Source organism: Syngnathus leptorhynchus, chromosome 3 (assembly GCF_054491065.1).
Source record: "Syngnathus leptorhynchus isolate UIUO chromosome 3, UIUO_Slep, whole genome shotgun sequence".
In the NCBI taxonomy this organism is placed as follows: domain Eukaryota; kingdom Metazoa; phylum Chordata; class Actinopteri; order Syngnathiformes; family Syngnathidae; genus Syngnathus; species Syngnathus leptorhynchus.
The window spans coordinates 1,823,138-1,849,283 of record NC_141197.1 but is presented as its reverse complement, the minus strand read 5'-3'; the positions used below and the strand labels follow the sequence as shown (position 1 = coordinate 1,849,283).

At 44.0% G+C, this 26,146-nt stretch overlaps 1 protein-coding gene across 6 annotated transcripts in view; it reads left to right on the top strand.

The window, feature by feature from the left end:
• The window catches only part of herc1 (HECT and RLD domain containing E3 ubiquitin protein ligase family member 1), a 102,495-nt gene that overhangs the window by 18,044 nt on the left and 58,305 nt on the right, over positions 1-26,146 (top strand). For 4 of the 6 annotated variants that reach the window (XM_085906846.1, XM_085906842.1, XM_085906844.1 and 1 more), the window contains exons 13-25: positions 2,550-2,675; positions 3,315-3,536; positions 4,450-4,602; positions 5,612-5,744; positions 7,012-7,203; positions 8,298-8,522; positions 8,672-8,845; positions 10,157-10,271; positions 10,362-10,482; positions 10,692-10,863; positions 12,070-12,412; positions 16,709-16,853; positions 17,384-17,435. In XM_085906846.1, the coding sequence (XP_085762972.1) occupies positions 2,550-2,675; positions 3,315-3,536; positions 4,450-4,602; positions 5,612-5,744; positions 7,012-7,203; positions 8,298-8,522; positions 8,672-8,845; positions 10,157-10,271; positions 10,362-10,482; positions 10,692-10,863; positions 12,070-12,412; positions 16,709-16,853; positions 17,384-17,435 (2,173 nt within the window). The remainder of the gene's footprint in view (positions 1-2,549; positions 2,676-3,314; positions 3,537-4,449; positions 4,603-5,611; positions 5,745-7,011; positions 7,204-8,297; positions 8,523-8,671; positions 8,846-10,156; positions 10,272-10,361; positions 10,483-10,691; positions 10,864-12,069; positions 12,413-16,708; positions 16,854-17,383; positions 17,436-26,146) is intronic. The other 2 variants (XM_085906843.1, XM_085906847.1) reach the window with 1 other exon arrangement.

The following is a 26,146-nucleotide window of genomic DNA, read 5'->3' as shown; positions in this document are numbered from 1 at the left end:
GTCCAGTAGCCAGTTGCAAAGGGAGGTACTGAGGCCCAGCTTGTCAAGTTTGCAAATGAGACGCTGTGGAACAATGGTGTTGAATGCAGAACTGAAGTTCACAAACAGCAATCTCACATACGAGTCCCTGTTCTCCAGGTGGGTAAGGGCAGAGTGGAGGGCAGAGCAGATGGCATCCTCAGAGGACCGATTGGGTCGGAAGGCAAACTGGAAGGGGTCCACGGTGGGGGGAAGAACAGATCTGACGTGCGCCAAGACAAGCCTCTCAAAGCACTTCTTGACGATGGGGGTCAGTGCCACAGGGCGGTAGTCATTGAAGCAGGAGGGAGCAGGATTTTTTGGCACAGGTATGATGGTGGCAGCCTTGAAGCAAGACGGGACGACGGCCTGCCGCAGGGAAATGTTAAAGATGTCCGTGAAGACATCCATCAGCTCCTCAGCGCAGTCCTTCAGCGCCCGTCCCGGGATGTTGTCCAGGCCCGCCACCTTACGGGTGTTGATAGCAGTGAGCGTCCTCCTCACGCTAACGGCAGAGAGGCACAGAGGCTGCTCGTCCGAATGGGGAGGGGTCTTCAGCGGGCAAGTGTCGTTCTGTGCGTCGAAGCGAGCAAAGAAGCGGTTCAGTTCGTTGAGCAGAGGGATGTCGCCCTCACATGTCTGCGGCGCGGGCTTGTAGTCCGTGATGGTCTGAATGCCTCGCCACAGGCCCTGAGCATCCCCGCTGACCTTGAAGTGGGCATTAATCTTGGAAGAGAACGCCTTTTTCGCATCTTTGATGCCCCGGGACAGATTCGCCCTAGCTGATCTCACGCCCGCTTCATCCCCAGCCCTGTAGGGTTCGTCCCTGGCCCTCAGCAGCCCGAGAACAGCCCCAGTCAGCCATGGCTTCCAGTTAGCCCGAGTGACGACGCACTTCGTGAGGGTCCATCAATGCACTAAGCGATGTAAGAGGTCACAGAGTCAGCATACTCCTCAATGTCCGTCCGATTGTCGCAAGTGGCTGCCTGCTTAAACATTTCCCAGTCTGTAGTGCCAAAGCAGTCCCGAAGAGCATCAGAGGCCCCCTCAGGCCACACCCTAACACGTTTGCGAACCGGCCTGGAAGTTCTCACTCTCTGTCTGTACGCGGGGGTAAGCAGAACGGTGACGTGGTCAGAAAGTCCAATGTTGGGGAGGGGGGTGGCCTTGAAAGCTCCTTTATGTGCAGTGTAGACCAAGTCCAGGAAGCTGCCACCACGCGTTGGAAAAGTAACATGCTGGTGAAGCTTTGGAAAGACAGACTTCAGGCCAGCATGATTCAAATCACCAGCGAAGATGATGAGACCGTCAGGGTGCGCCGTCTGCTGATCACTGACAGCCCGATACAGTTCATTAAGGGCCGTGATCCTGTCACTTCCAACGTTGGAAGGCGGGATGTAGACCGCAACAAGCAGAATCGCAGTAAACTCCCTTGGTAGGTAAAAAGGACGGCACTTAACGATCACAAACTCCGCCAGTGGCGAGCAGTTCCTGCATACCACTACAGAGTCCCGGCACCATTCGTCGCGGATGTAGACACATATACCTCCTCCACGCGATTTCCCTCCTTCTTCAATTGCCCGGTCCGCTCGATAGCTAAAACTCCAAGTGTGCTTTTCTGCTGTATTTCTGTGCTCCGCCGTGATTTACATCTGCTTGTCTGAGTTGCGCACTTGGGCACCAGACGTACGGACCTATACACACATATTTACTGTCTATATACACACGCTCCATTATTTTTGCTGTAAAGACAGAAAATAATGTGAAAACGCAGTGGAGAAATAAGATTCCTTGCAGATATAGTAAAAGCATGCGCAGAACACTAACCAAAGTAGTGAAAGAGTTAACTCGATCAAGTGGTCTTACTCGGAATTCTGAAAAGACAAGGGCATATTCAGATTTAAAGTTCCAATGATTATCGTCCCACACACATCTGGGTGTCCTCTGCATTTAACCCATCCCCATGTGATTTTGATCCATCCCTTGGGGAGAGGGGAGCAGTGAGCAGCAGCGGTGTCGCGCTCGGAAATCATTTGGTGATCTAACCCCCCAATTCCAACCCTTACTGCTGAGTGCCAAGCAGGGAGGCAATGGGTCCCATTTTTATAGACCGGCCAGGTTTGAACCCACAACCTTCCAGTCTCAGGGCGGACACTCTACTACTAGGCCATTGAGCTGGTCACGTGTCTTTTAAAAACATGGAGACTGGCAATAGTCGGGTTTTAAAAGGTTTATCCGCATGTAAAAGAAGTCCGTCTGTCTCTCTCATGCTCTCACTCTCGCTTTCTCACACACCCTCCCTTGCTCTCTCGCAGTCTATCGCGTTGAAGGTATGTTCAACACAGTTCTCCCAGAGTTTTCTATAATTCAACATATATAATGCTAATGATATTGAATTGGAGATATTTGAGGTGACTGGGGTCAAATGCTAAATTGACACTTCTTAAGTCACTTACGATATCTATACACGTTTTAATCTTCAGTCCTTTCATCATATTTGATACCTATTTATTTGCATTTTTCCTCATCAGGCAGTAATTGAGACACTATCAGTGGGTGCAACCATGCTGCTGCCTCCACTAAGAGAGAGGATGGAGCTTCTTCATTCCTTGCTTCCTCAGGGTCCTGACAGATGGGAGAGTCTGTCCAAAGGACAGGTACCCTATGCTGAGTAATGATGGTTTGACACAAATTCATGTGGATTCAAAAAGTTTGCTACTCGTAAATTTGTGTAAATAGGAAACGTCAAAATTTCATAATTATGCATTACCGTAATTTTTGGACTATAAGTCGCTTCGGAGTATAAGTCGCACCAGCCATAAAATGCACAATAAAGTGAAAAAAAATCATATATAAGTCGCACCGAAGTATAAGTCGCACTTTTGGGGCAAATTTATTTGTCAAACTCCAACACCAAAAACAGACATGAACCAGCGACAACAGGCTAAACGATACGGTATGCTAACGTGACATATACACAAACGAGGAGCTGAGAACGGGCCTGACGTAACATTCAGAGTTATTCAAGTAAGTATTACCGTAATTTTCGGACTATAAGTCGCGGTTTTTGTCATAGTTTGGGTGGAGAGGCGACTTATACTCAGGAGCGACTTATGAGATTTTTTTCAAAAATTTTCAAAATTCAAAAATCCGCGATGTAGTGAAACCCCAATAAACGAACCGCGATGCAGCAAGGGATTACTGTCATTTGAACTGCTAGTGACGACAGCAATAAGATGATCAAAGAAATATCATCTTTCATTATAGCTCTTAACAAATTTTGTCTATTGCCACAGAGAATGCAGCTTGACATCATCCTGACCAGTCTCCAAGACCACACGCATGTAGCCTCACTTCTGGGTTATAGCTCTCCTGCTGATGGTCCTGAGGCGCTTAGCTCTGGTCTGGGATTCATGGCATCCCCAGACCCAAATCACAGTGGCACAGCAGGCCATCCTGACACCCATCTAGCAGAAATCCTCATGAAGACACTACTGAGGAATCTTGGTTTCTATACTGTAAGTAGTGGAAATAGTAGGGTATGTTTAACAAAGCTAGATTTCTTTAACGCGCAATAGAACACTGATAAATATGACACTATTCACCAAAAAAGCACAATAAATTTCCACTTTTCTGACATTCGAATGAATTGTGGTTCAAGGTACATAGTTGCCGACTCTGGCTTATAAAAAATAGGGAGAATTTTTATTTTTCGTCAGCATGTCGGCCCAAGCAGGGCTAGGCATAAAACTCTACTGGTGCAGAGGCCTTCTCATACAGTGGTTTGCAACCACAGGTCTGCAGCAGAGTACCAGTTTGTGGACCATCCAGTACCAGGTCGCAGAGAAACACACACGGATACACACAAATTGTGTAGCGGAGCATACAGCGAGGTTAATACGTTTTTGCAGTGGTAAACATTCCGACTCAGTGGTCTATCGTGACCACGCGGTTCACCCATTTTGCGTACAAAGGATGAGAAAGTTAAAGAAAGGACAGACTGAGGACTGGGTTTTTGTCCATCCGTGTAATTGTTGCCAACAGTGTCGAATGCCGACAGACCTCTCAGTCAATCTCTGACGAACGCCCATTTCACTGACACCCAGTCTTGCGTGTCTTTGTTATGCTATGTTTACTAGGTGCAAGAAATGAACTCACGTGCAAATTCATGAATGAAGAGAAACGCTGCGGTTGGCTGCGAGACTGCGAGCCGTGTCACATCACATTCCCCAAAATGTAAATTGTTTACTTCACTGTAAATTTGTGAGATTGGCGGGAAGAGTGACTGATCCGGAACCATACGCGAGATAACATTGCAATTCAGGAGTGTCCCACATGAATAGGGAAAGTTGGCAAGGACTGTGTGCTCAAGGTATCGCTTCTACCTGAAACAAGCAATGCCCCATTTGTGATCATTTGTTTACTATGCAGGATCAGGCTTTTGGTGAGCTGGAGAAAAACAGTGACAAATTGCATCAGGACATGTCCTCTTCTGATAGCAGCCAACCAGCTCATCTCCACCAACTGCTTTGCTCCTTGCAGAAGCAACTATTAGCCTACTGCCACGTCAACCACGTAACGGAGGTATTAATAGTCAACAATTTGCTTTTTTGCATTCTTTATGCCATTGGTCCCCCAAAACTCCCCACTCTGTTGATTAGCCTCCAAAGGGCAATACAAGTAAGGCTGGATAATTACACAAGTCTTTCACTCTCTAGCATCAGCAGCAAGTTAGCAATATTTCCTTTACATCAGGGTTGTCCAAACTGTCCTGAAGGCCTGCTGTCCCCCTTGAATCAGGTGTGTTGCAACAGGGACACATCTAGGTATAACAGGCAGGACAGCGACTCTCCATTTCATACACGGATCTTTGTTAATATATTTTTCTGTCTTTATATTGCCATTAAAATTTAATTTTGTTTTTGTTTTATTTTGAGTATTCTCCCTTTGGTGCTGCTGCCACTCTTTTTCTTTACTATTCCTTATCTGCACATTCTTTTCTTACGATTGTGTGCAGCCATGTATGTCTAACTGCCACCCTGACCCCTCTACTCAGCCGGGAAGTGAAAAAAAAAATCCTCGTTGATTTCAAAGACCCTGCTGACAGGCTGGGTCTTTGCAAGCATCCATCATATTGCTGTGGGATGAATTAATGAACGAATTAATGGTTGTTTGTCTGTCCATGTATGCCCTGAGATTGGCTGACAAGCTAACTGCCCAAAGTCAACTGGGATAGGTTGTAGCATGCCCGCGACTCTCATGAGGAAAAGCGGTTCAAATAATGGTTGTATGGATCGACTTTGTAAACACGTGGATCTTAAAAATTGTCGACCCATGCTCAGTCTTAATGTGATTGGATGAATAAGTCGCAGGACAGGGCCTGTGCAGCCAAAGACGAAGTACTGAGTGAGTCAGCAAAGTTGTCATCTATTAATCGTAGTTAATCGTACTCACGCCGCCAAAATTCTGAAATCATTTAACTCCTACTGTAAATAGGTTGGGACTTTTTGGGTTGTGTACACATTTAAATAGTGCTCCTCACATCTGGTGCCGTAAATATATCAATAACGTTGTATGCATTTTGATTCTCCAGAACTCCAGCAGTGTTGCTCTGCTCCATAAGCATTTGCAACTTCTTCTACCTCACGCCACAGATATCTTCTCCCGTTCAGCCACTTTGATTAAAGAGAGTTCCTGGAATGGCAGTGTACACGAGAAGTTACAAGGTGTGACTGAGTAATCAATCACTTTTACAACAAGGTTGAAGCGAAAGTCAAGTCAAAAATGTTCTTTTCAATAATATGATCTAATATGTCCCACTAGTCCAAACATGGCTTTCTGATTACTATTGTATTGTGGAATATGAATTAAGCAGCAAAAGCCGCTCATTTTGCCTGTCTCGACTAAAATTGACATCACTGCGCCTAATGGCTCAGCTTGCACATGTTACATGATCAAACCTAGAAAAACAGGTGAGCTGTGATTGGTTGTTACCGAGCACTTAGGCACTGTGATGTCGGTTAACGAAATTCATCTTCTCTTATTGACAATGGTTTTCCTTTTCCGGTTTTAAGACAATATGGTAACATTTTTCATTTACCTTGTTTCGGCTCGTTCTATCACCTCCCTCAGAAGTTCTCAGCTTAGCACTTAGACATGTCTTTTTTTTATCAGCTGATGTTTCTGTATGTCGCCTGATGGTCTTTGGAGAAGTAAATCCCAAGTGTGTGATAGCATAAAAGTTCCTTCATACCTGTTGAACGTGTCCATACCCCATTTTCTGATTTTTATTGCTTCTTTGATCCTGGTATATCATTTTCAGTCGACAGCAAGGACAATATAGCCCAACCCTGAGATGGATAAAATTGCATGCATTTTGAGGCTTAATTCATATTCCACACACTCTATATTGATCAGAATGCCACCTTTACAATAGTGAGGGATCCCACAGGACATTATTGTAAAGAAAATGTATGACTTGACTTCCTTTTTAAAGATCATTGGCATTGCTCTGTTGTTGAGTTGGTACATTCCGCACACTAAGATTTCTTTCTTTGCACAGTCATCAAGAAAAACTGTACTTTTATATATATATATATATATATATATATATATATATATATATATATATATATATATATATATATATATATATATATATATATCAAGGTGTTTACTGTTTTTATTGCTTGGTTTCTGTTTTGTTTTGTATATCTATGTCAGTAAAGTATTTATGTGTACATTATCTATGAATCGGTGACCTTGGCGAAGCAAGTTTAGTTTGTTGGCCATTGTCTCTGGCATTTCACAAACTGCTATGTCTTAACAGTTGTCCTACTAACTAACCTTGATGTTTTATAAAGCCCTACACTTTTCTAGAATTTTCTTAAAATAACATCACTCGGAGTTTTATGAAATTAGACAATGTTTTGAAGCGCTCCAGAAATGTTCTTATGAGCTTTGTTGATTTCAACGCATCTCTCTCCTTTCTAGATGTAATTTTTGTGTCAGCGGCAGGCAGTATGCTGTGCCAGATAACCAACTCATTGCTGCTTCTTCCTGTGTCTGTGGCGAAGCCTTTGCTAAGCTACCTCCTTGACTTGTTCCCTCCACTGGACCGGCTAAACAGGCTGTTGCCTGCTGCCTTCCCTCTGGAGGACCAGGAGCTGCAATGGCCTCTTCATGGTACAAAATCTCACCAGCTCATTTCATATGATCCACTTATATTGTACTGTTTATGGTAGGCCGAGCTTAAATGTTGAATGTTATGTAGAATGCTCTTGCACTATCAAATAAGTCCTCAGAAGACACAGCACAAGATCGCTCGAGAGTTATGGCCCTGTCAACGTCACCTGTTCCAATATGGCGCCTACATTTAAGGGTAGAGAGGGGGATTATTTCGGCAAATACAAGACTAGACACAAAAATGGGGTCACCAAATATTGACAAAACTCTACTTTATTCCCTTTCCCCAGCAATACCTCAATGTGGGAACTCCATGGGTACATTTTAAGAGGCACGGTAGACAAACTTTATCAGTGATTGCGTCGCAAAATATAGGATTCCACCATCTGAACTGAAATAGCGTGTGTAACTAGCGTAAAATCATATATATATATTTTTTTTTTCACATTCCTTGAATCAAAATGTCATGCTTGACACACAACTTGGTCGTCATAAAATAAAAACACGTTTTTAAAAACTGTTAACATTGTAATATTCTGTGAACAAATTGAACTTTTGCGTCAATATACTCAAGTCGTCTCGTGTTTAGTATACAGTGAGTTACAGTAGTAGAATGTGAGTGCCACCTCATAGAAGCGATGAGGTAACAATCATAACCTGGCAACGTATCATCACTTTATGGACAGCATGGTACTCAATTAAACAGTATTGTGTTGCATTGACACTGCCAGTTTATTTGTAACAACTATTATTGTACCTGATACGTTTTACGGGTAGAATGGGGTTGTAATTGAATGGCTGTGATGTCACGAGCAGGAAGTGGTTGTGACAGCTATTTTTCTCCGCCAGAAATACATTCACACAAACGACAGCACAAATCTCAGTCCCGTTTTATTTGATCCCTGCAGTATACCTGCAATATAGTAAGCAGTGAAATAAAGTAAAGGGAAGGAAATAAAAACTCGAAGTGAGTCAGTGTTTAACCATGCAATTGGATCAAACCATTAGAGAATGACCACTACAAGTTAAGAAAATGTAATTGTCTTAGTGTAATTTTTCTATTCAGCACAACTTTGCCTTCTCCAACTTCCTAGGTATGTCAGACTTTGCAGAGCCAGGTTCAGGAATGTCTCTTCCGCAGCCAGCACTCTCCTGGGTGTGGCTTGTTGACTTGGAGAGGACAGTAGCCTTGCTGGTAGGTCGTTGTCTTGGTGGGATGCTGCAGGGCGCCCCTGCCTCTCTGGAGGAGCAGGATACTGCTTACTGGCTTAAAACGCCTCTTTTCAGCAATGGCTTGGAGATGAACATCCCACAGCTGGGTAAAGAGAGATCTACATTTATTCATTTACATATATTTTCTTGACTGGTAATCATCCTGTTTCTCTTACCCGTGTTGCTACATTTATTATTTTTTGATGCCAAATGATGATTATTCTTATTTTTTATTTTTTTACTTTGGTCCTTAAAGATGCTTCTATCAGCTCATTGCTGGAGGCTGCACTGTCGGACAATGAAGAACAGAAGCCTTTTGACTGCACAGTGCATCCTAACTTAAGTATCCTGGTAGATTTAGCTTTAGGCTCCTCCAAAGAACCTGCCAACAGCCTCTGGATCAGCATGCAAGACTATGCCATCAGCAAAGGTCTGTCAGATTAACCATGTCGTCACCTTCCTACTGTACAATAATGGGAATCTATGAATATAACGAATGTATAATAATATATTTATTATCAGCCATGATGAATATATTCATTATGTCATTGTTTTTATTGGTGTTTTCTAAGAAAAAAAAAGAAAAAAGAAAAGGCGATATAAGGGTCACGATACCTGGACCTGTTCCAAAAATCCTCACCGGTCGAATGCGTCAAACTTTCTTTGTGGATATCGATATTTAGATCACAGTGATATAAATTTGTATATATTAAATATTTATATTAAAAATAATCGTAGGGGCACAACCGCAATAAAACAATTTACTCCCAAAAGAAGTGAGCAAATTGGTTAAGACACTGTGCCAAATTTAAGATTTGATTTATATCTTGATTTTTTTTTTTTACCCAACCTAACATGATTGATGAATCCTAAGAGCCACATCATCCACAAGATCCAATGCTGAGGTTACCAAATCAAACCCCTCAAGATGATTCTTGTTTCTTTGTGTAAAATAATGTAACAAACATTTATTATATTTATTCACGAGGCTAAAAATTCATAATTTATTAATATAATGAACACATTTGTGAAAGTGTTTTCTTCCACGCACCACTTAAATTAATCTCAGAATGGTGTCTTTGAAGGTGAATCCACATGATTGATGTCACTTGGCTTGGGGCTAATAGTCTGGGTCTTCTTTACTACTCAATTCACATCTCTATTCACAGTCGAGCAGACCAAAATACTTCCATACTGCTGACCTAAATGAGTTGGGAGGGTCCACAATTTCTGGATTCTTACCACTATTAGCCATGCTTATTCCTCTCCTCCTTTCCACTTCACTTAGTTGAACTAGCATTAATAAGTTGTGGTAGCCACATATTCGAACCACTCTGGTCAAGTGCCTGTTACTGAAAAAAAGCAACATGCAATTGGAAGAGACCTGCTAAAGAAAGCTTAGATGTAGGCTTATGTTTTTTTAATTAACCTAAAATAAAACAAATCATATTTTGTCACGTCTGTATTTTGGTTGGAGGCACAGTTGTGTTACAGTTCTGCCATGTCAAAGGTGACAAGTAGTGTGGTTTTGGTTTCAAATTCAATACATGTATTGGTAAAAGCTTATAATGTGTTATTTTGGACCGTGGATCAGACTGTTAGTCCTTGGCATTATTCAATCATCAAAATGTACTTGTTTTAAAAAGGTTGATTACCTGAGATAATATTAATTTAGCTATAACTGCATGTTAATGAAGCGATGTATCACATTGTGCTGACTGCGTTGTGCATTATTTTGCAGATTGGGACAACGCTTCTCTTAGTAATGAGTCCCTGTTAGATACTGTTTCCAGGTTTGTTTTAGCAGCCTTATTGAAGCACACCGGGTTGCTCAAACAAGCACATGGAGAGGAAAGGTAATAGAAAAATAAAAAAGATTGTGTTAAAAATAAGCCCAAAATAAATGTTTTGTATTGTCAAATTCTTACATTTTGTCTTTCCTATAGAGACCAGCCATCAAAGTCCTTGGCAGAGATCTATCGCAGTGTTTATGTTGTTCGAAATCGCCTGCTAGCATGCAAGAATATGGACTTCATTCAGACACGATCTTCATCTCGAGAGAGGAGAGTAAGTTGCACACAGCTGCACGTCGATGATTTGTGTGTATTTCCTCATTAGCGTCTCTGAAATTACACGTTTCACAGATCTCAGCTACGCTTGAGTTTACCGATACTCTGAATCGAATAGATCGTCTTTTTGTCTTTGTGAACGTTCACTGAGTTACATATTAAAACAAAAGGTTGAAGACTAACATGTTACATTCTTAATCTGGGAAGATTTCAGACAATCAGGACTCTTTAGACATGGATCCACAAGAACATTCATTTACCCGCACCATTGATGAGGAGGCTGAATTGGAGGAGAGAGCTGACCGTGAGAGAGAAGAGGGCCATCAGGAGCAAGATGATGAAGACGAATACCGGGAACATGAAGTCATGACGGCTGGAAGTAAATACATCACACATTTATCATGATATTAAAATGCAAAACAGAATCATGAAATTTATGAGATTGTGAAATGCCACCAAATGATTCTAAAGTATGGGATGGTAATTTCCACATCTTGTAGACATTACTAGCTTCTAGTACAGACTTGGTCACAGTACAGCCACCTGACAGACAAAATGGTTTTTATACACCAGAATTTATTCTGCTGGTATCATCATGAGCTATCATCAATAAAGACAAGTGAGCCCATCTATGCAAGCCCAAGCCATGACATTACCTCCACCATGCTTCACAGATCAGTGTGTGTGTTTTGGATCATAAAGAGATCCTTTCTTTTGCCATACTTTGGCCTTTCCATCACTTTGGTAGAGGTTCATATTGGTCTTATCAGTACATAAACCTTTGCTGTAAAACCTTTGTGGCTCATCTCTTTACCTCTGCACAATCCGGCCTGCTAATTCTTTTTGCTGAAGAGTCAGTTGCATCTTACGGTATGGCCTGGATATTTCTTCTCTCAAAGTCTTCGAACATTGAATTGTGATACCTTCTCCACTGTCAACTTTAAGTATTTTTTTTCCACAACACTCACAGTGGTGCTGTCATTATCTGCCGTTGGTACCCTCGGCTAAATTTATTTCAGTGTCTGCTGGTCACTAGAAGTAGCTTCTTTCTTTTTCAAGACATCCCAGTTGTCCTGATTAACAATGTTTGTGTGATAGGTCTCATCGATTTTCTTCTCTTAGCTTCACAATAGTTTGCTTTTCTGCCATAGACAACTTTTCATAGCAACAAATGTAGTGAAACCCAAAGCCAAAACAAGTGCTAATGTTCAAGCAGTCATTCTCAAAGGTAACACCTGAGCAACTAGAACCACCCACCAGTCACATTCCAATACTTTTGTGGACTGGAAAGGTGAGTGGTTTCAAACAAAAGGTGCCTTGTCTTGAGTTGTCAAATACGTCTTGATATAAATACCAAAAATTTAAAACTTGAATTGTGATCTTTAGTCTTATATTCAAATGACTTCAGTATACAACAAAACAAAAGACATAAGTCTGTGATTATCATCTAGTATAGCCCTGCGCATGTGGGTGTCGTGACAACATTGGACTGATACCCTGCATGAGTAAGCCTAAATAGTGCATTTTATGTCTGTTGTTTTTTGCTTAACCTAAATTTATGTTTCTATGTGTGTGTCTCATGCAGAAATCTTTCAGTGTTTCCTCTCAGCACGAGATATAGCACGCAGTCGGGACAGAGAGCGAGCTGCCAGCGTAGGCCTTGGATCCAGTTTGGTTTCTAGGAGTGGAGGAACAGGAACCAATGGAGGAGGAGAGGAGGATTTGATTCTGTCTCAAGATGGAAGAAGGCGCAGTACGATTCTCCCTGAAGGACAGGACCTGTACACAGCAGCTTGTAACTCTGTGATTCATCGCTGTGCCTTGCTAATATTGGGGGTTAGCCCTGCATTGGGCGAACTGACCAAGCAGAACCAAGAAGAGAGCCAAACTGCTACTGGAACACAAGACTGTCTAAGCTTCATGACCAGGTTGAGTAGAGTCAGTATGATAGTTGGCATAATGAGAAGTTTGAAATCAAGTGTCACTTGCAAAACAAGGTTTACCAAAGAAACCTATTACCAAATGTGCCTATACACTAAATGTGCCTATATACTTGCATAGAAATAAGTGTTGTGGATGTAGTGAAACTTTTAAACTAGGCCATGAATGACAATGACAGCATGATGACAATATTTTTTTATTGTCATAATGCACGCAGAATTATACGAAATGCAAACATACTGCAATACGTACACATGCAAATCCTGTCTATTGCCTAAGAGTAATTGATTGATTAGCTGTGAATAATCTTACTCTTTCAAGTTGAGAACAAATACTATAAATCGCTCCAGAGTATACAGAGAAGGTCGCACCAGCCACCTTCACCTTCATCTTCTTCCGCTTATCCGGGGTCGGGTCGCAAGGGCAGCAGCTTTAGGAGGGACTCCCAGACCTCCCTCTCCCCAGCCACTTCCTCCAGCTCATCCCGGGGGATCCCAAGGCGTTCCCCGGCCAGCCGAGAGACGTAGTCTCTCCACCGCGTCCTGGGTCGACCCCAGGGTCTCCTACCGGTGGGACATGCCCGGAATACCTCCCCAGGGAGGCGTCCAGGAGGCATTCTGATGAGATGCCTGAGCCACCTCATCTGGCTTCTCTCAACGTGGAGGAGAAGCGGCTCTACTCCGAGTCTCTCCCGGATGACCGAACTTCTCACCCTATCTCTAAGGGAGAGCCCGGACACCCTGCGGAGGAAACTCATTTCGGCCGCTTGTATCCTGGATCTCGTTCTTTCGGTCACGACCCATAGCTCGTGACCATAGGTGAGGGTAGGAGCGTAGATCGACCGGTAAATCGAGAGCTTTGCCATTTGGCTCAGCTCTCTCTTCACCACGACAGACCGGTACAGAGTCCGCATTACTGCCGACGCTGCACCGATCCGCCTGTCGATCTCGCGCTCCATCCTGCCCTCACTCGTGAACAAGACCCCAAGATACTTGAACTCCTCCACTTGGGGCAGGATCCCATCCCCGATCCGGAGAGGGCATTCCACCCTTTTCCGACCGAGGACCATGGACTCGGATTTGGAGGTGCTGACCCTCATCCCGACCGCTTCACACTCGGCTGCGAACCGCTCCAGTGAGAGCTGGAGATCACGGACTGAAGAAGCCAACAGCACCACGTCATCTGCAAAAAGCAGTGACGCGATGCTGAGGTCCCCAAACCGGACCCCCTCAACGCCTCGGCTGGGCCAAGAAATTCTGTCCATAAAAATTATGAACAGAATCGGTGACAAAGGGCAGCCTTGGCGGAGTCCAACCCTCACTGGGAACGAATCCGACTTACTGCCGGAAATGCGGACCAAACTCTGGCATCTGTGATACAGGGACCGAACCGCCCTTATCAGTTGGCTCGGCACCCCGTACTCCCGAAGCACCCTCCAGAGAACCTCCCGAGGGACACGGTCGAACGCCTTCTCCAAGTCCACAAAACACATGTGGACTGGTTGGGCGAACTCCCATGCACCCTCGAGGATCCTGCCGAGGGTGTAGAGCTGGTCCACTGTTCCACGGCCAGGACGAAAGCCACACTGCTCCTCCTGAATCCGAGGTTCGACCTCCCGACGGATCCTCCTCTCCAGCACCCCTGAATAGACCTTACCAGGGAGGCTTAGGAGTGTGATTCCCCTGTAATTGGAACACACTCTCCGGTCCCCCTTCTTAAAGAGGGGAACCACCACCCCAGTCTGCCAATCCAGAGGCACCGTCCCCGATGTCCACGCAATGCTGTAAAGGCGTGTCAGCCATGACAGCCCCACAACATCCAGAGCCTTTAAGAACTCCGGGCGGATCTCATCCACCCCTGGGGCCTTGCCACCGAGGAGTTTTTTAACTACCTCAGTGACTTCGACCTCCGAGATTGGAGAGTCCGCCTCAGAGTCCCCAGGCCCTGCTTCCACAATGGAAGGCGTTTCGGTGGAATTGAGGAGGTCTTCGAAGTATTCCCCCCACCGACTCACGACATCCCGAGTCGAGGTCAGCAGCACACCATCTCCACTGTAAACAGTGTTGACCGTGCACTGCTTCCCCCTCCTGAGACGCCGGATGGTGGACCAGAATTTCCTCGAAGCCGTCCGGAAGTCATTCTCCATGGCCTCGCCAAACTCCTCCCACGCCCGAGTTTTTGCCTCAGGAACCGCCGAAGCCGCGTTCCGCTTGGCCATCCGGTACCTGTCAGCTGCCTCCGGAGTCCCGCAGGCCAAAAAGGCCCTATAGGACTCCTTCTTCAGCTTGACGGCATCCCTTACCACCGGTGTCCACCAGCGGGTTCGGGGATTGCCGCCACGACAGGCACCAACAACCTTACGGCCACACCTCCGGTCGACTGCCTCAACAATGGAGGCGCGGAACAAGGTCCACTCGGACTCAATGTCCCCCGCCTCCCCCGGGACGTGGGAAAAGCTCTGCCGGAGGTGGGAGTTGAAGCTCTTCCTGACAGGGGATTCTGCCAGACGTTCCCAGCAGACCCTCACAGAGCGTTTGGGTCTGCCAGGTCGGACCGGCATCTTCCCCCACCATCGGAGCCAACCCACCACCAGGTGGTGATCAGTTGACAGCTCCGCCCCTCTCTTCACCCAAGTGTCCAAAACATGCGGCCGGAAATCCGATGACACGACGACAAGGTCGATCAACGAACTGCGGCCTAGGGTGTCCTGGTGCCAAGTGCACACATGGACACCCTTATGCTTGAACATGGTGGTCATTATAGAAAATCCGTGTCGAGCACAGAAATCCAATAATAGAACACCGCTCGGGTTCAGATCGGGGGGGCCGTTCCTCCCAATCACGCCCTTCCAGGTCTCACTGTCATTGCCCACGTGAGCATTGAAGTCACCCAGTAGAACGATGGAGTCCCCAGAAGGAGCGCTCTCCAGCACTTCCTCCAGGGACTCTAAGAAGGGTGGGTACTCTGAGCTGCCGTTCGGTGCATAGACACAAACAACAGTCAGGACCCGTCCCCCCACCCGAAGGTGGAGAAAGGCTACCCTCTCGCTCACCGGGGTGAACCCCAATGTGCAGGCGCCCAGCCGGGGGGCAATAAGTATGCCAACACCTGCTCGACGCCTCTCACCGTGGGCAACTCCAGAGTGGAAGAGAGTCCAGCCCCTCTCTCGAGAGGGCTTGTACCAGAGCCCAAACTATGTGTGGAGGCAAGTCCGACTATGTCTAGTCGGAACCTTTCTGCCTCACACACCAGCTCGGGCTCCTTTCCAGCCAGAGAGGTGACATTCCATGTCCCTAGAGCTAGCCTCTGCAGCCGGGGATCGGACCGCCAAAGTCCCCGCCTTTGGCCGCCGCCCAGCTCACTATGCACCCGACCCCTTTGGCCCCTCCTATAGGTGGTGAGCCCATTGGAAGGGGGACCCACGTTTTCTTTTCGGGCTATGCCCGACCGGACCCCATGAGCGAAGGCCCGGCCACCAGGCGCTCGCCTTCGAGCCCCACCTCCAGGCCTGGCTCCAGAGAGGGGCCCCGGTGACCCGCGTCCGGGCGAGGGAAAACGACATCCATATATTGTATTCGCACCAGCCATAAAATGCATAATATAGAAGAAAAAGACAAATATAAGTCACACCGGAGAATAAATAGCATTTTGGGGTGAAATTAATTGAATAAAATCCATCACCAAGAACAGATGTCATCTTGAAAGGCAATTTAAAATAAAAATAGAATAGGCAACAACAGGCTGAATGGTACGGTTTGCAAACGTTACATAATCGCAGAAACAAGGAATTGAGAATGTGCCTGATGTAACATATTAGGAATTATTCAAATAACTATAGCATAAATAACATGCTAACACGTTTATCAACCCATCCGCGTTACTCAAAATCATTAAATCCAACAAAATCTTCATCCTCTAGTTCACTTATAAACAACTCTGCTAACCTCGGAAGTAGAAGATGTAGCGCTTCCTCTTCTGCGTGGTTTACAGAAGACTCATCGTCAGTTGCAGTTCTAAATATTCCACAGGCCTAGAGCGCTCTCATGAGGTTTAGTGTGAAAATAACGTGAAATAATATAATGTGTTAATCGTTCCTGAGTATAAGTCGCACCCCCGGCCAAACTATGAACAAAATGTGATTTATAGTCCGAAAAAACCAGTAAGAATTTAGCAATTTAATATTAAATTTAAAATGAACAAGTACTTTTGCCAAACAAATAAACACAGCACTGTTGTTTTATTTAAAAAAATATGTATGGCATAACTACTTTTTGTGTTTGCAGGAGTGAGAGTCTGAGTGCAGAGAGCCGCTCAGTGCAAAGCAGTCCTAGCTACAGGCTGATGAAATCAAGGAGCGAGTCTGACCTCTCCCAGCCCGAATCCGATGAAGAGGGATATAATCTGGTACATCATCACTCTGTAGATAATGTACATCATACTAACATGTTCTTGTACTTTATTTCTTATGTTTATGTGAAAATTGTCTTGATCTTGAAAGTATCTGTTTTTACAGTGTTATTACACTTAACATGTTTATCCTCAGCAAGGTTGCTGTTGTGCAGTAATCTTTTAATCTGTGGATTATTTATCGATGAATGAGATTCAAAACATGTTTTAATTTCCTTCCCTTTATTAAAAAACAGAACATAATTTCAAATAGAAACATGAATTGTAATTCACTTGTTTGGTCCGTAAATTATTTTCCAAATGAAATGCAGATGCACATGTTTTCTTTTGATTCAACACAAAGGTAATCAATCTCTTTCATGGAGGAATACCAAAATCTTAGAATATATACATCTGAGATGCTGAAATTCAGATGATTTAGACAATTTCAAATAGATAAGGGCACTTAATCATTAACTGATTATCAAGATATTTGTTGACGCATTTGATAACCGATTCATTGTTGATGAGTTGTTGCACCTCTACTATAATGTGATTTTTTTTCCTTTCAGAGTGGAAGGAGAAATGTTGACCTGGACTTGGCGTTCTCTCACAAAAAGAGAGGTAAAGCTTAGTCTTTCATGTCCAGTAGAAACCTCTTTTCCTCAGCACTATGCTGTCATCTTCTTTGCTTGGTAACAAACCATAAGATTTTACCCAGTGCTACTAAACTACCTCGGATAACGTTCAGCCACCAAAGAGTCAATATCCAATATGTTTTAAGGCATTGATCCCGCAGTTACTAATGTATGCCTGGTGTTCGCCAATATTAAACACTAGCCTAACATTCCCTTATGAGCAATTCATACCAAATGGGAGGTATACAAATGGCAAAATTTGATTCATGAATGACTCCAAAGTTGTTAGCTAGCATTATGTGCTAGTTACTCTTGTCTCTCTGTCTTTTAATTCCCGCATGCCTAGTTTATTTGCTACTTTTGGGGCAGTTGAGTCCCAAGCACAAGAGGAGCTGCAAGCACGTAAACGATGGCATGTTTCTTTCTCTAATTAGCTTGAAATCCATCCTCGTGATGCACCTCCCATTCATTTAGCTCAGTGGTTCTTAACCTGGGTTCGATCAAACTCCAGGGGTTCGCTGAGTCGGTGTCAGGGGTTCAGCAGAGCCTCCACTGCGGAGGTCTGAACACCCTGATTTATCGTGTAAATTTATGATGACGCATATCTGAACTGGTCTTGCAAAGGCAACATCAGAAGTCAGTGTTGTGCGTACATGCATTGTGTTGGCTTTGTTCTTTTAACAAGGTGATGTTCAAGCACGGCTCATTTTCTTGAAAACCATCTATTTCTTGAATTTGACAAAAAGGTATTTTTCACTAAAGGGGGGTTCGATAAATGCGCATATGAAACTGGCAGGGTTCGGTACCTCCAACAAGGTTAAGAACCACTGATTTTGTGCTTTCAGTTATGAACTGGTGCTAACTTCAGTATTAGATCTTGAATCTAGATCTAGCATGGCTCTGGTGCTAGAGTGGTCGTCTCCCAACCAGAAGGTTATGGGTTCGATCCTGTGCCTTTGTGCCTATGTCCAAGTGTCCATGAACAAGATACGAACCCAGTTGCTGCTGATGCTGGATCATCAGTAGGCAACGAGAAGACAACGTTAAAGCAATTTGAGTTCTATGAAGTTCACTATACAAGTGAAAGCCCATTTATCATGAAGAAACTATTCATAAACTTTGTGTGTGTGTGTGTGTGTGTGTGTGTGTGTGTGTGTGTGTGTGTGTGTGTGTGTGTGTGTGTGTGTGTGCATGCACATGCGCGCATACGTGTGCAAAATGAGATTGGCATGATGGCAATGTTGACCATTACTTTTATGTGCCAGACAATTTCACTTGGCTTGAAATGTAAAATAAAGCCCTGTGGTTGAATTTGAATCAGTGCAAGCTTAAGAAGGTAGTTTGCTGAATAGTTTGTATGGATTTCTTTTCACAAAAAGTGTCTGGTTTACATTTTAGATATTATCTTACTATCAAACCAAGGATTCAGCTTTACAGAGCATGATAATCTAAAAGACCAATTATACCTGCAGTTTAGCGCCTTGTGTCGATGGACTTGATGGTCCTTTTTTCCACTTAAGTATATCAGAAATCTTTTTTAAGTTAATATTCCACCTGAAGATTGGATTATATTTTTATTCGACAATTGATTGAAAACCCATTATAATGATCATTTTTGTTGAATTCACTAACACCTGTTTTTATGTGTAGGAACTGATTTAAAAGTGTAAAGCAGTTGCTTGTTTTCCGGTTCATATTTTTATATGACAGGATACATACTGCATGAACAGATGGGAGTTTCTCATCCCCAGTAGGGTCGGGGAGAGGGAGCAAAAACAAACTCCAGCCGAATCGACCACTACAGGTTAATTAAAGGCCATATCATAGAAATAGGTCTTTAAACGTGTCTTAAATGTTTCTACTGAGATAGCAGTTCTAATATCCATTGGTAGAGCATTCCAGAGCGCTGGAGCCCAAATAGAAAATGCTTTAGACCCTGCAGACATTTTCTTGGCCCTCGGTGTCACTAAACGACTAGCATTTTGCCAACGAAGGTTACGAGACGGAACATAAGGAACAACTAGGTCGACGAGATATGAAGGTGCTAAGCCATGCAATGATTTATAGGTTAATAGAAGAACCTTGAAGACACATCTTAAATGGACCGGGAGCCAGTGTAAGTTAGCTAATATTGGGGTAATGTGATCAAATTTTCTTGCCCGTGAGAGCAGCCTTTCAGCACCATTTTGTACTAACTGTAGACGTTTGATGCTGGACTTGGGAAGACCAGAGAATAATGCATTACAGTAGTCCAGGCGCGACGTGATAAATGCATGTATAATCATTTCGGCATCACCGGTCGAGAGGATTGGGCGAATTTTAGCAATATTACGAAGGTGAAAAAACGCAATTCTGGTTATATTCTTAATGTGCTTTTTAAAGGAGAGCGTTTGGTCAAATATTACCCCGAGATTAGTTACAGTATCACTCTGAGTGATAGTACGGTTATTTATAGTTATAGTGGTTTCCTTAAATAAATGATGATAACGAGCTGGACCAATTATCAACATCTCAGTTTTATCTGGGTTAAGACGAAGGAAGTTGAGAGACATCCATTGCTTGATCTCTGCGAGGCACGCCTCAAGATTAAAACAGTCCCGCGGATCTGTCATTGATAACGGCATATATAATTGTTATCCGCCTAACATTGAAAACTAATATTATATTTACGTATTATGTCCCCAAGCAGAATCATATAAATATTACCGTAATTTTCGGACTAAAAGTCGCGTTTTTTGTCATAGTTTGGGTGGGGGGGGGCGACTTATACTCAGGAGCGACTTATGTGATTTTTTTCACAAATTTTCAAAATTCAAAAATCCCCGTTGTAGTGAAACTGCGATAAACGAACCGCGATGTAGCAAGGGATTACTGTCATTTGAACTGCAAGTGACCCATGCCACGCTGCGGTTGTTTACATAACGGGCAAAGGATTCGATCACAGGATGACGAAGATAACAAAGGGCCCCACGTACTACCGGCATCATTAGCGGCTTTGTTTGTAAGTGACATGGAGGACGAAGAGTTTGAAGGATTTAATGATTTGGAGTGACACAGAAGGTTTGAAAAACTATTATGGCTTTTACGTACGGCCGGTCCTTCTCGACGGGAGCTCTCTTTCACCTCCGTGGATGGAAGTCGGGGGCCGGCACTCGGCCGGGTGGCTGTCCGGGAACGGTGGATGGGGCTCGGACATGGCTTTTACGCACGCCCGCTCCTATTCTATGGAGCTCTCTTCCACCTCCGTGGCTGGAAGTTCAGTAGTTGTTGGCTCGTTGAACTCTTGTTTTGTTAACCAAAGAGCCGTTTACCAAACCCACGTCTTTCCTGGTACTTTAACGCTACAATATAGTTATATCCTAGATCTCTGCTGCGCACGTGCAGCGTTGACATAAAGAACGAGGAATTTGATCGATGGATTTAATGATTTGGAGTAACACAGATGGTTTCATAATATTGTTGTAATATGATAGTTATTTGAAATATACTTTATATATCGTTATATGGGTCTGTGGAATAATTAGAAATCCAACTTACAACGGGTCCGACGTCAGCATATGCGGCGCATACGCAGCATTGTTTACATAAAGCACGATCAATGGATTTAATGAATTGGAGTGACACAGATGGTTTGATAAACGTGTTATTCATGTAATACTTACTTGAATAAATCTGAATGTTACGTCAGGCCCGTTCTCAGCTCCTCGTTTGTGTATATGTCACATTAGCATACCGTATCGTTTAGCCTGTTGTTGCTGGTTCATGTCTGTTTTTGGTGTTGGATTTTGACAAATAAGTTTGCCCCAATAGTGCGACTTATACTCCGGTGCAACTTATATATGTTTTTTTCACTTTATTGTGCATTTTATGGCTGGTGCGACTTATACTCCGGAGCGCCTTATAGTCCAAAGATTACGGTAAATAGAATTGGTCCTAGTTCTGATCCCTGTGGGACACCACACGTAACCTTATAGAGCTCAGAGGACGTATTGCCATGGACCACTCAGTGTGTCCTGTCTGATAGATATGAGTGAAACCAGCATAGTGCTGACCCTGAAATACCAGCACAACCTTTAAGACGCTCTAATAAAATATTGAAGTCTACAATGTCGAAGGCAGCACTAAGATCGAGTAGTAACAATACCGATGAAGTGTTTGAATCAATAGCTATGAGGAGATCATTCGTCACTTTAGCAAGTGATTAGCTCTAAAACCAGACTAAAAAGATTCAAATCGATTATTAGCGACCATGTAATCAATAAGCTGCTGCGCTACTACTTTTTCAAGAAGTTTTGCTATGAATGGGAGATTTGAAACTGGCCAATAATTACTGAGACAGTCCGGGTCAAGATTTGGTCGCTTAAGTAGCGGTTTAATGATAGCAGTTTTAAAGGCTGTTGGCACTATCCCGGAGGAGACAGACAGATTAATTATATTTAAGACGGACGGTTCTAAGATTTGAAATAATTCTTTAAATAGTTTGGCTGGAAGTGGGTCGAGTAAACATGTTGTTTGTTGAGCCGCACTAACTAATTGTGTAAGCCTTTCGAGGGACACGCTTTTAAAATTTGAAAGGGTTATTGCATGATCGTCAGTGCCAGTAATCGGCGGTCTCGACTAAGCGATCGGAATGGACATCTTGATCTCATCCCTAATAGATTCAATCTTTCGAGCGAAGAATTTCATGAACTCGTCAGCTGAGTGAAAGGAGCTATCGGGGGTCGGCTGGCGTAGTGTTAGCTTTGCCACTATATCAAATAGGTATTTAGGATTGTTTTTATTGAGATTAATGACTTGCGAAAAATAATGAGTTTTTGCTAAGATAAGCGCATCTTTATATTTCAGGAGGCTGTCGCGCCATGCCTGATGGAAAACCTCAAGTTTGGTTAAACGCCATTTGCTTTCTAAATAATTGCTTAAGCGTACGTGTTTCATCCGTGAACCACGGAGTAGGCAATCTACGGCGAGTTTTCTGACATAGCGGCCCCCACAGAGTCGATGGCATTTAACGGCTTGTACGGATTTGTCTACTACCTCAGTAGAAAGTGTGTTCACATGTACTGTAGCACTATTCAAACGCTCTAGTCTACACAAGGAGCTATGTGCATGCTGGAAGTCTAGCCTAGCGCTAGTTAACTTTAACTTAACTGACTCCAAACCCATCCTGACAGGTGGTCTAATCACCTGTGCCTGGCCTGCTCTAAAGTGGCTCAAACAGTAATCTATATTCCTAGAAAGAGTGAAGGCGCCTTCACGGTTAGGATGAAGGCCGTCCTTCCTCAGCAGGTCGGGGCGGCCCCAGAAGGAGGACGTTATCTATAAAATACAGTCCCTACTTTTTACAGAACCCAGCCATCCATCGATTAAGGGAGACTAATCTACTAAACCTCTCATCAGAGCCTCTCCCAGGCAGGGGGCTAGAGACAAATACTCGATGCCGACTCATCTGCAGCATTGAATTCATTATTCAAGATTATCAATAGAGCCGGTAGATGGGGGAATCCGGCAGTTGCTGGTAGCAATTGCTCAGATAGCGCAGTTGCAGTCATGGAGTCAATTTACGACTGCTATAATTCTGATTGCTCTCTTGTCTTTGACTAAGAACTACAATTTCAAATTTTATTAAGTAATGATCAGACAAAACAGTAGTTTATGGCAGTACTGTTATATTTGAGGTTGCCAGTCCTCGGGATAATACCAGAGCTAAGGTATTTCCATTTTTACGCGTTGCTGCCTGTACGGCTTGCGTAAAACCAAACGTATCAGTTAGAGTCTGAAATGCCGAAGTAAGTGGCTCTGGCGGTAAATTCATGTGGATATTAAAATCGCCCATGATTATTATATTTTCCGCATTTGTCACTAGATCAGCCATGAATTTTGAAAATTCATCCAGAAAGCCAGAGTAAGCCCCGGGTGGACGGTAAATAACAGCAAGATAAAATGACGGTAAAGCGGTGGATCGGACAGTGAGAACTTCAAATGTTTTAAATAGGTTAATCGAACAAGGCGTAAATCTAAGATTGGAATCTGAGATGAGGGCAACACCCCCACCCTTTTTTCGAGGACGCGCCACATGTGAGCTCACAAAATTTGGAGGCGAGGCCTCATTAACCGGTAGCAGTTCATTAAGTTTTAACCAGGTCTCGCAAAGACCAAATACATTTAGATTATGTTCCGTGATGAGGTCTTTAACGAGAACTGCTTTTGTATGAAGCGATCTAATATTCATAAAACCGAGTTTAAGCGTAATCGGTCGATCAGGGTTCGTATCTATCAAAGGATTTTTAAACGAAATGAAAGTAAGATTGTGTTCTCTAGGCCTGACATCACCTCTCAATTGTTTATTAGCGTGGTGGGATGATACGACCGTAGGAATTTGATAGTAAATATTTGGTACACATGTAATATTATCTGAAAGAGGCACCGTATCATCAGCTATACCGGTCAGAGTGGAGCCATTGGATTTGTCTACTACCTCAGTAGAAAGTGTGTTCACATGTACTGTAGCACTATTCAAACGCTCTAGTCTACACAAGGAGCTACGTGCATGCTGTAAGTCTAGCCTAGCGCTAGTTAACTTTAACTTAACTGACTCCAAACCCATCCTGACAGGTGGTCTAATCACCTGTGCCCGGCCTGCTCTAAAGTGGCTCAAACAGTAATCTATATTCCTAGAAAGAGTGAAGGCGCCTTCACGGTTAGGATGAAGGCCGTCCTTCCTCAGCAGGTCGGGGCGGCCCCAGAAGGAGGACGTTATCTATAAAATACAGTCCCTACTTTTTACAGAACCCAGCCATCCATCGATTAAGGGAGACTAATCTACTAAACCTCTCATCAGAGCCTCTCCCAGGCAGGGGGCTAGAGACAAATACTCGATGCCGACTCATCTTTCTGGCGAGATCACAAGTCCTCGCTATGTTTTTCTTTGTGATCTAAGATTGCCTCATCCTAACATCATTGGCGCAGACGTGTATCACTATGTCCGAGTAGCTAGTGTTGTTTGAACTACGCTGTTGACTAGTCCTATTGCGAGTCAGCTCCCTAAGATTATCTTCTATGTCGGGTGCTCTGCCCCCAGGAATACACATTACCGTGGCTGGATTTTTAAACGCGATATTTCGGGTGATGTAGTCACCTATGTCCAAGGTGCGAGGGCCAGTAGACCGAGATGACTTTGGACGGCTATGCATCTTACCTGGCTCATCGCGATTAGCAAGCCGCTTAGGGCTAATGCTTAAGGGGTTAGCGGGCTGACTACAGTCAAGTCAAGTCAAGTTTATTTGTATAGCCCTAAATCACAAGCAGTCTCAAAGGGCTTCACATAGACAATCAATTGACAATTATTCTCAAAGCATCCCCTGATCTTGGGCTCCCAAAAGGGCAAGGAAAAACTCAAAAACCCCTACTAGGAGAAAAATGAGAAACCTTGAGAAGGGACCACAGATGGAAGGATCCCCCTTTCAGGATCACCAGGCTGCAATGGATGCAAAGAGTGCACATAAAATACATAATATGGAAATCAAAAAGTGGATGTCCAGGCCAAAGCAAAGAGCTGTCGGAGGTCCCTTCGATTGTCATGGCAGTGTCCTCTAGGAGGGTAATCCGCTGCAGTTCCCTCATGCTGAATTGGTCCACGAGAATCTAGATAGCCGCCGTCAGCTTGGGTGTCACCTAACCACCTCCTCAGCCGGGGAGGGGTGGGGGGAGTGGGGTTGGGGAGAGGGAGCAAAAACAAACTCCAGCCGAATCGGCTACTACAGGCTAATTAAGGGCCATATCATAGAAATACGTCTTTAAACGTGTCTTAAATGTTTCTACTGAGGTAAAAACACATTGAAAGTTGCGTGCAATTTTCAATTTCAACAAAATTGAAAGTCCGCGACAGTGTCCGCCACATCTACTGTTATCGCACTATTCTGCTCTAACTGGCGGACACGTCGCTCTAGCAGGGACAACCTCTCTAACAGAAGGGCGCAGTTGGTGCACAAACTGTACAAACCTCTTGATCCGCAGCCATACTTACGTGTCCGATGATCGACGGTAGACAAACAGCCACCAAACAATAGCAACCCGGAAGGCTAGCTCACAGCTAAAGTCACGATTCTAATTTAGCAGTCGCTAAAATTTAGAAAATATTTTTAAAGTCCTGATGTACTTTCCAAAATTTAAGTGGACCTCAGTGTGCAGGGAGCTTAATTTGGTCCGATCACGCAACCGCAGCACGCCAGGCGCTCACTGTCATTGCTTTAGGAGCGTCTGTGTTTTAGGATGGCTTTACTGCTCCCACTTGCTTCCTTTGGAGGCATGATTAGAGTTGATGCATTCCTCAGGGTAACGAAAATGTAATAACGAACGGAGTCAGTTGGCATGCGGGTCCTCTCGGCTCATCTCGCGAGGTTCGACAACCAAATTTCGTCCGACCTCCAAAGCAAAAAAATCTCGAAATTTTTGTTTGAATACCGATTTGTTCGAGAATCGGGACGTTCGAAAACCGAGGCTCCACTGTATGAATTACTTAGGTTTATAACAAATACTGTTTAGCAGTGGTCCCAAACCTTTAGGGGGGGGTTAGCGTACCATTATCCCAAAACATCCCTTCTTTGAATAATTGGCAATAATGACACAATAATTCAAGTGTGTTATTTACAAGAACTGTATGTCCAGTCTACTTCCTAATTTGGTTTTGCTCGCTGTCAG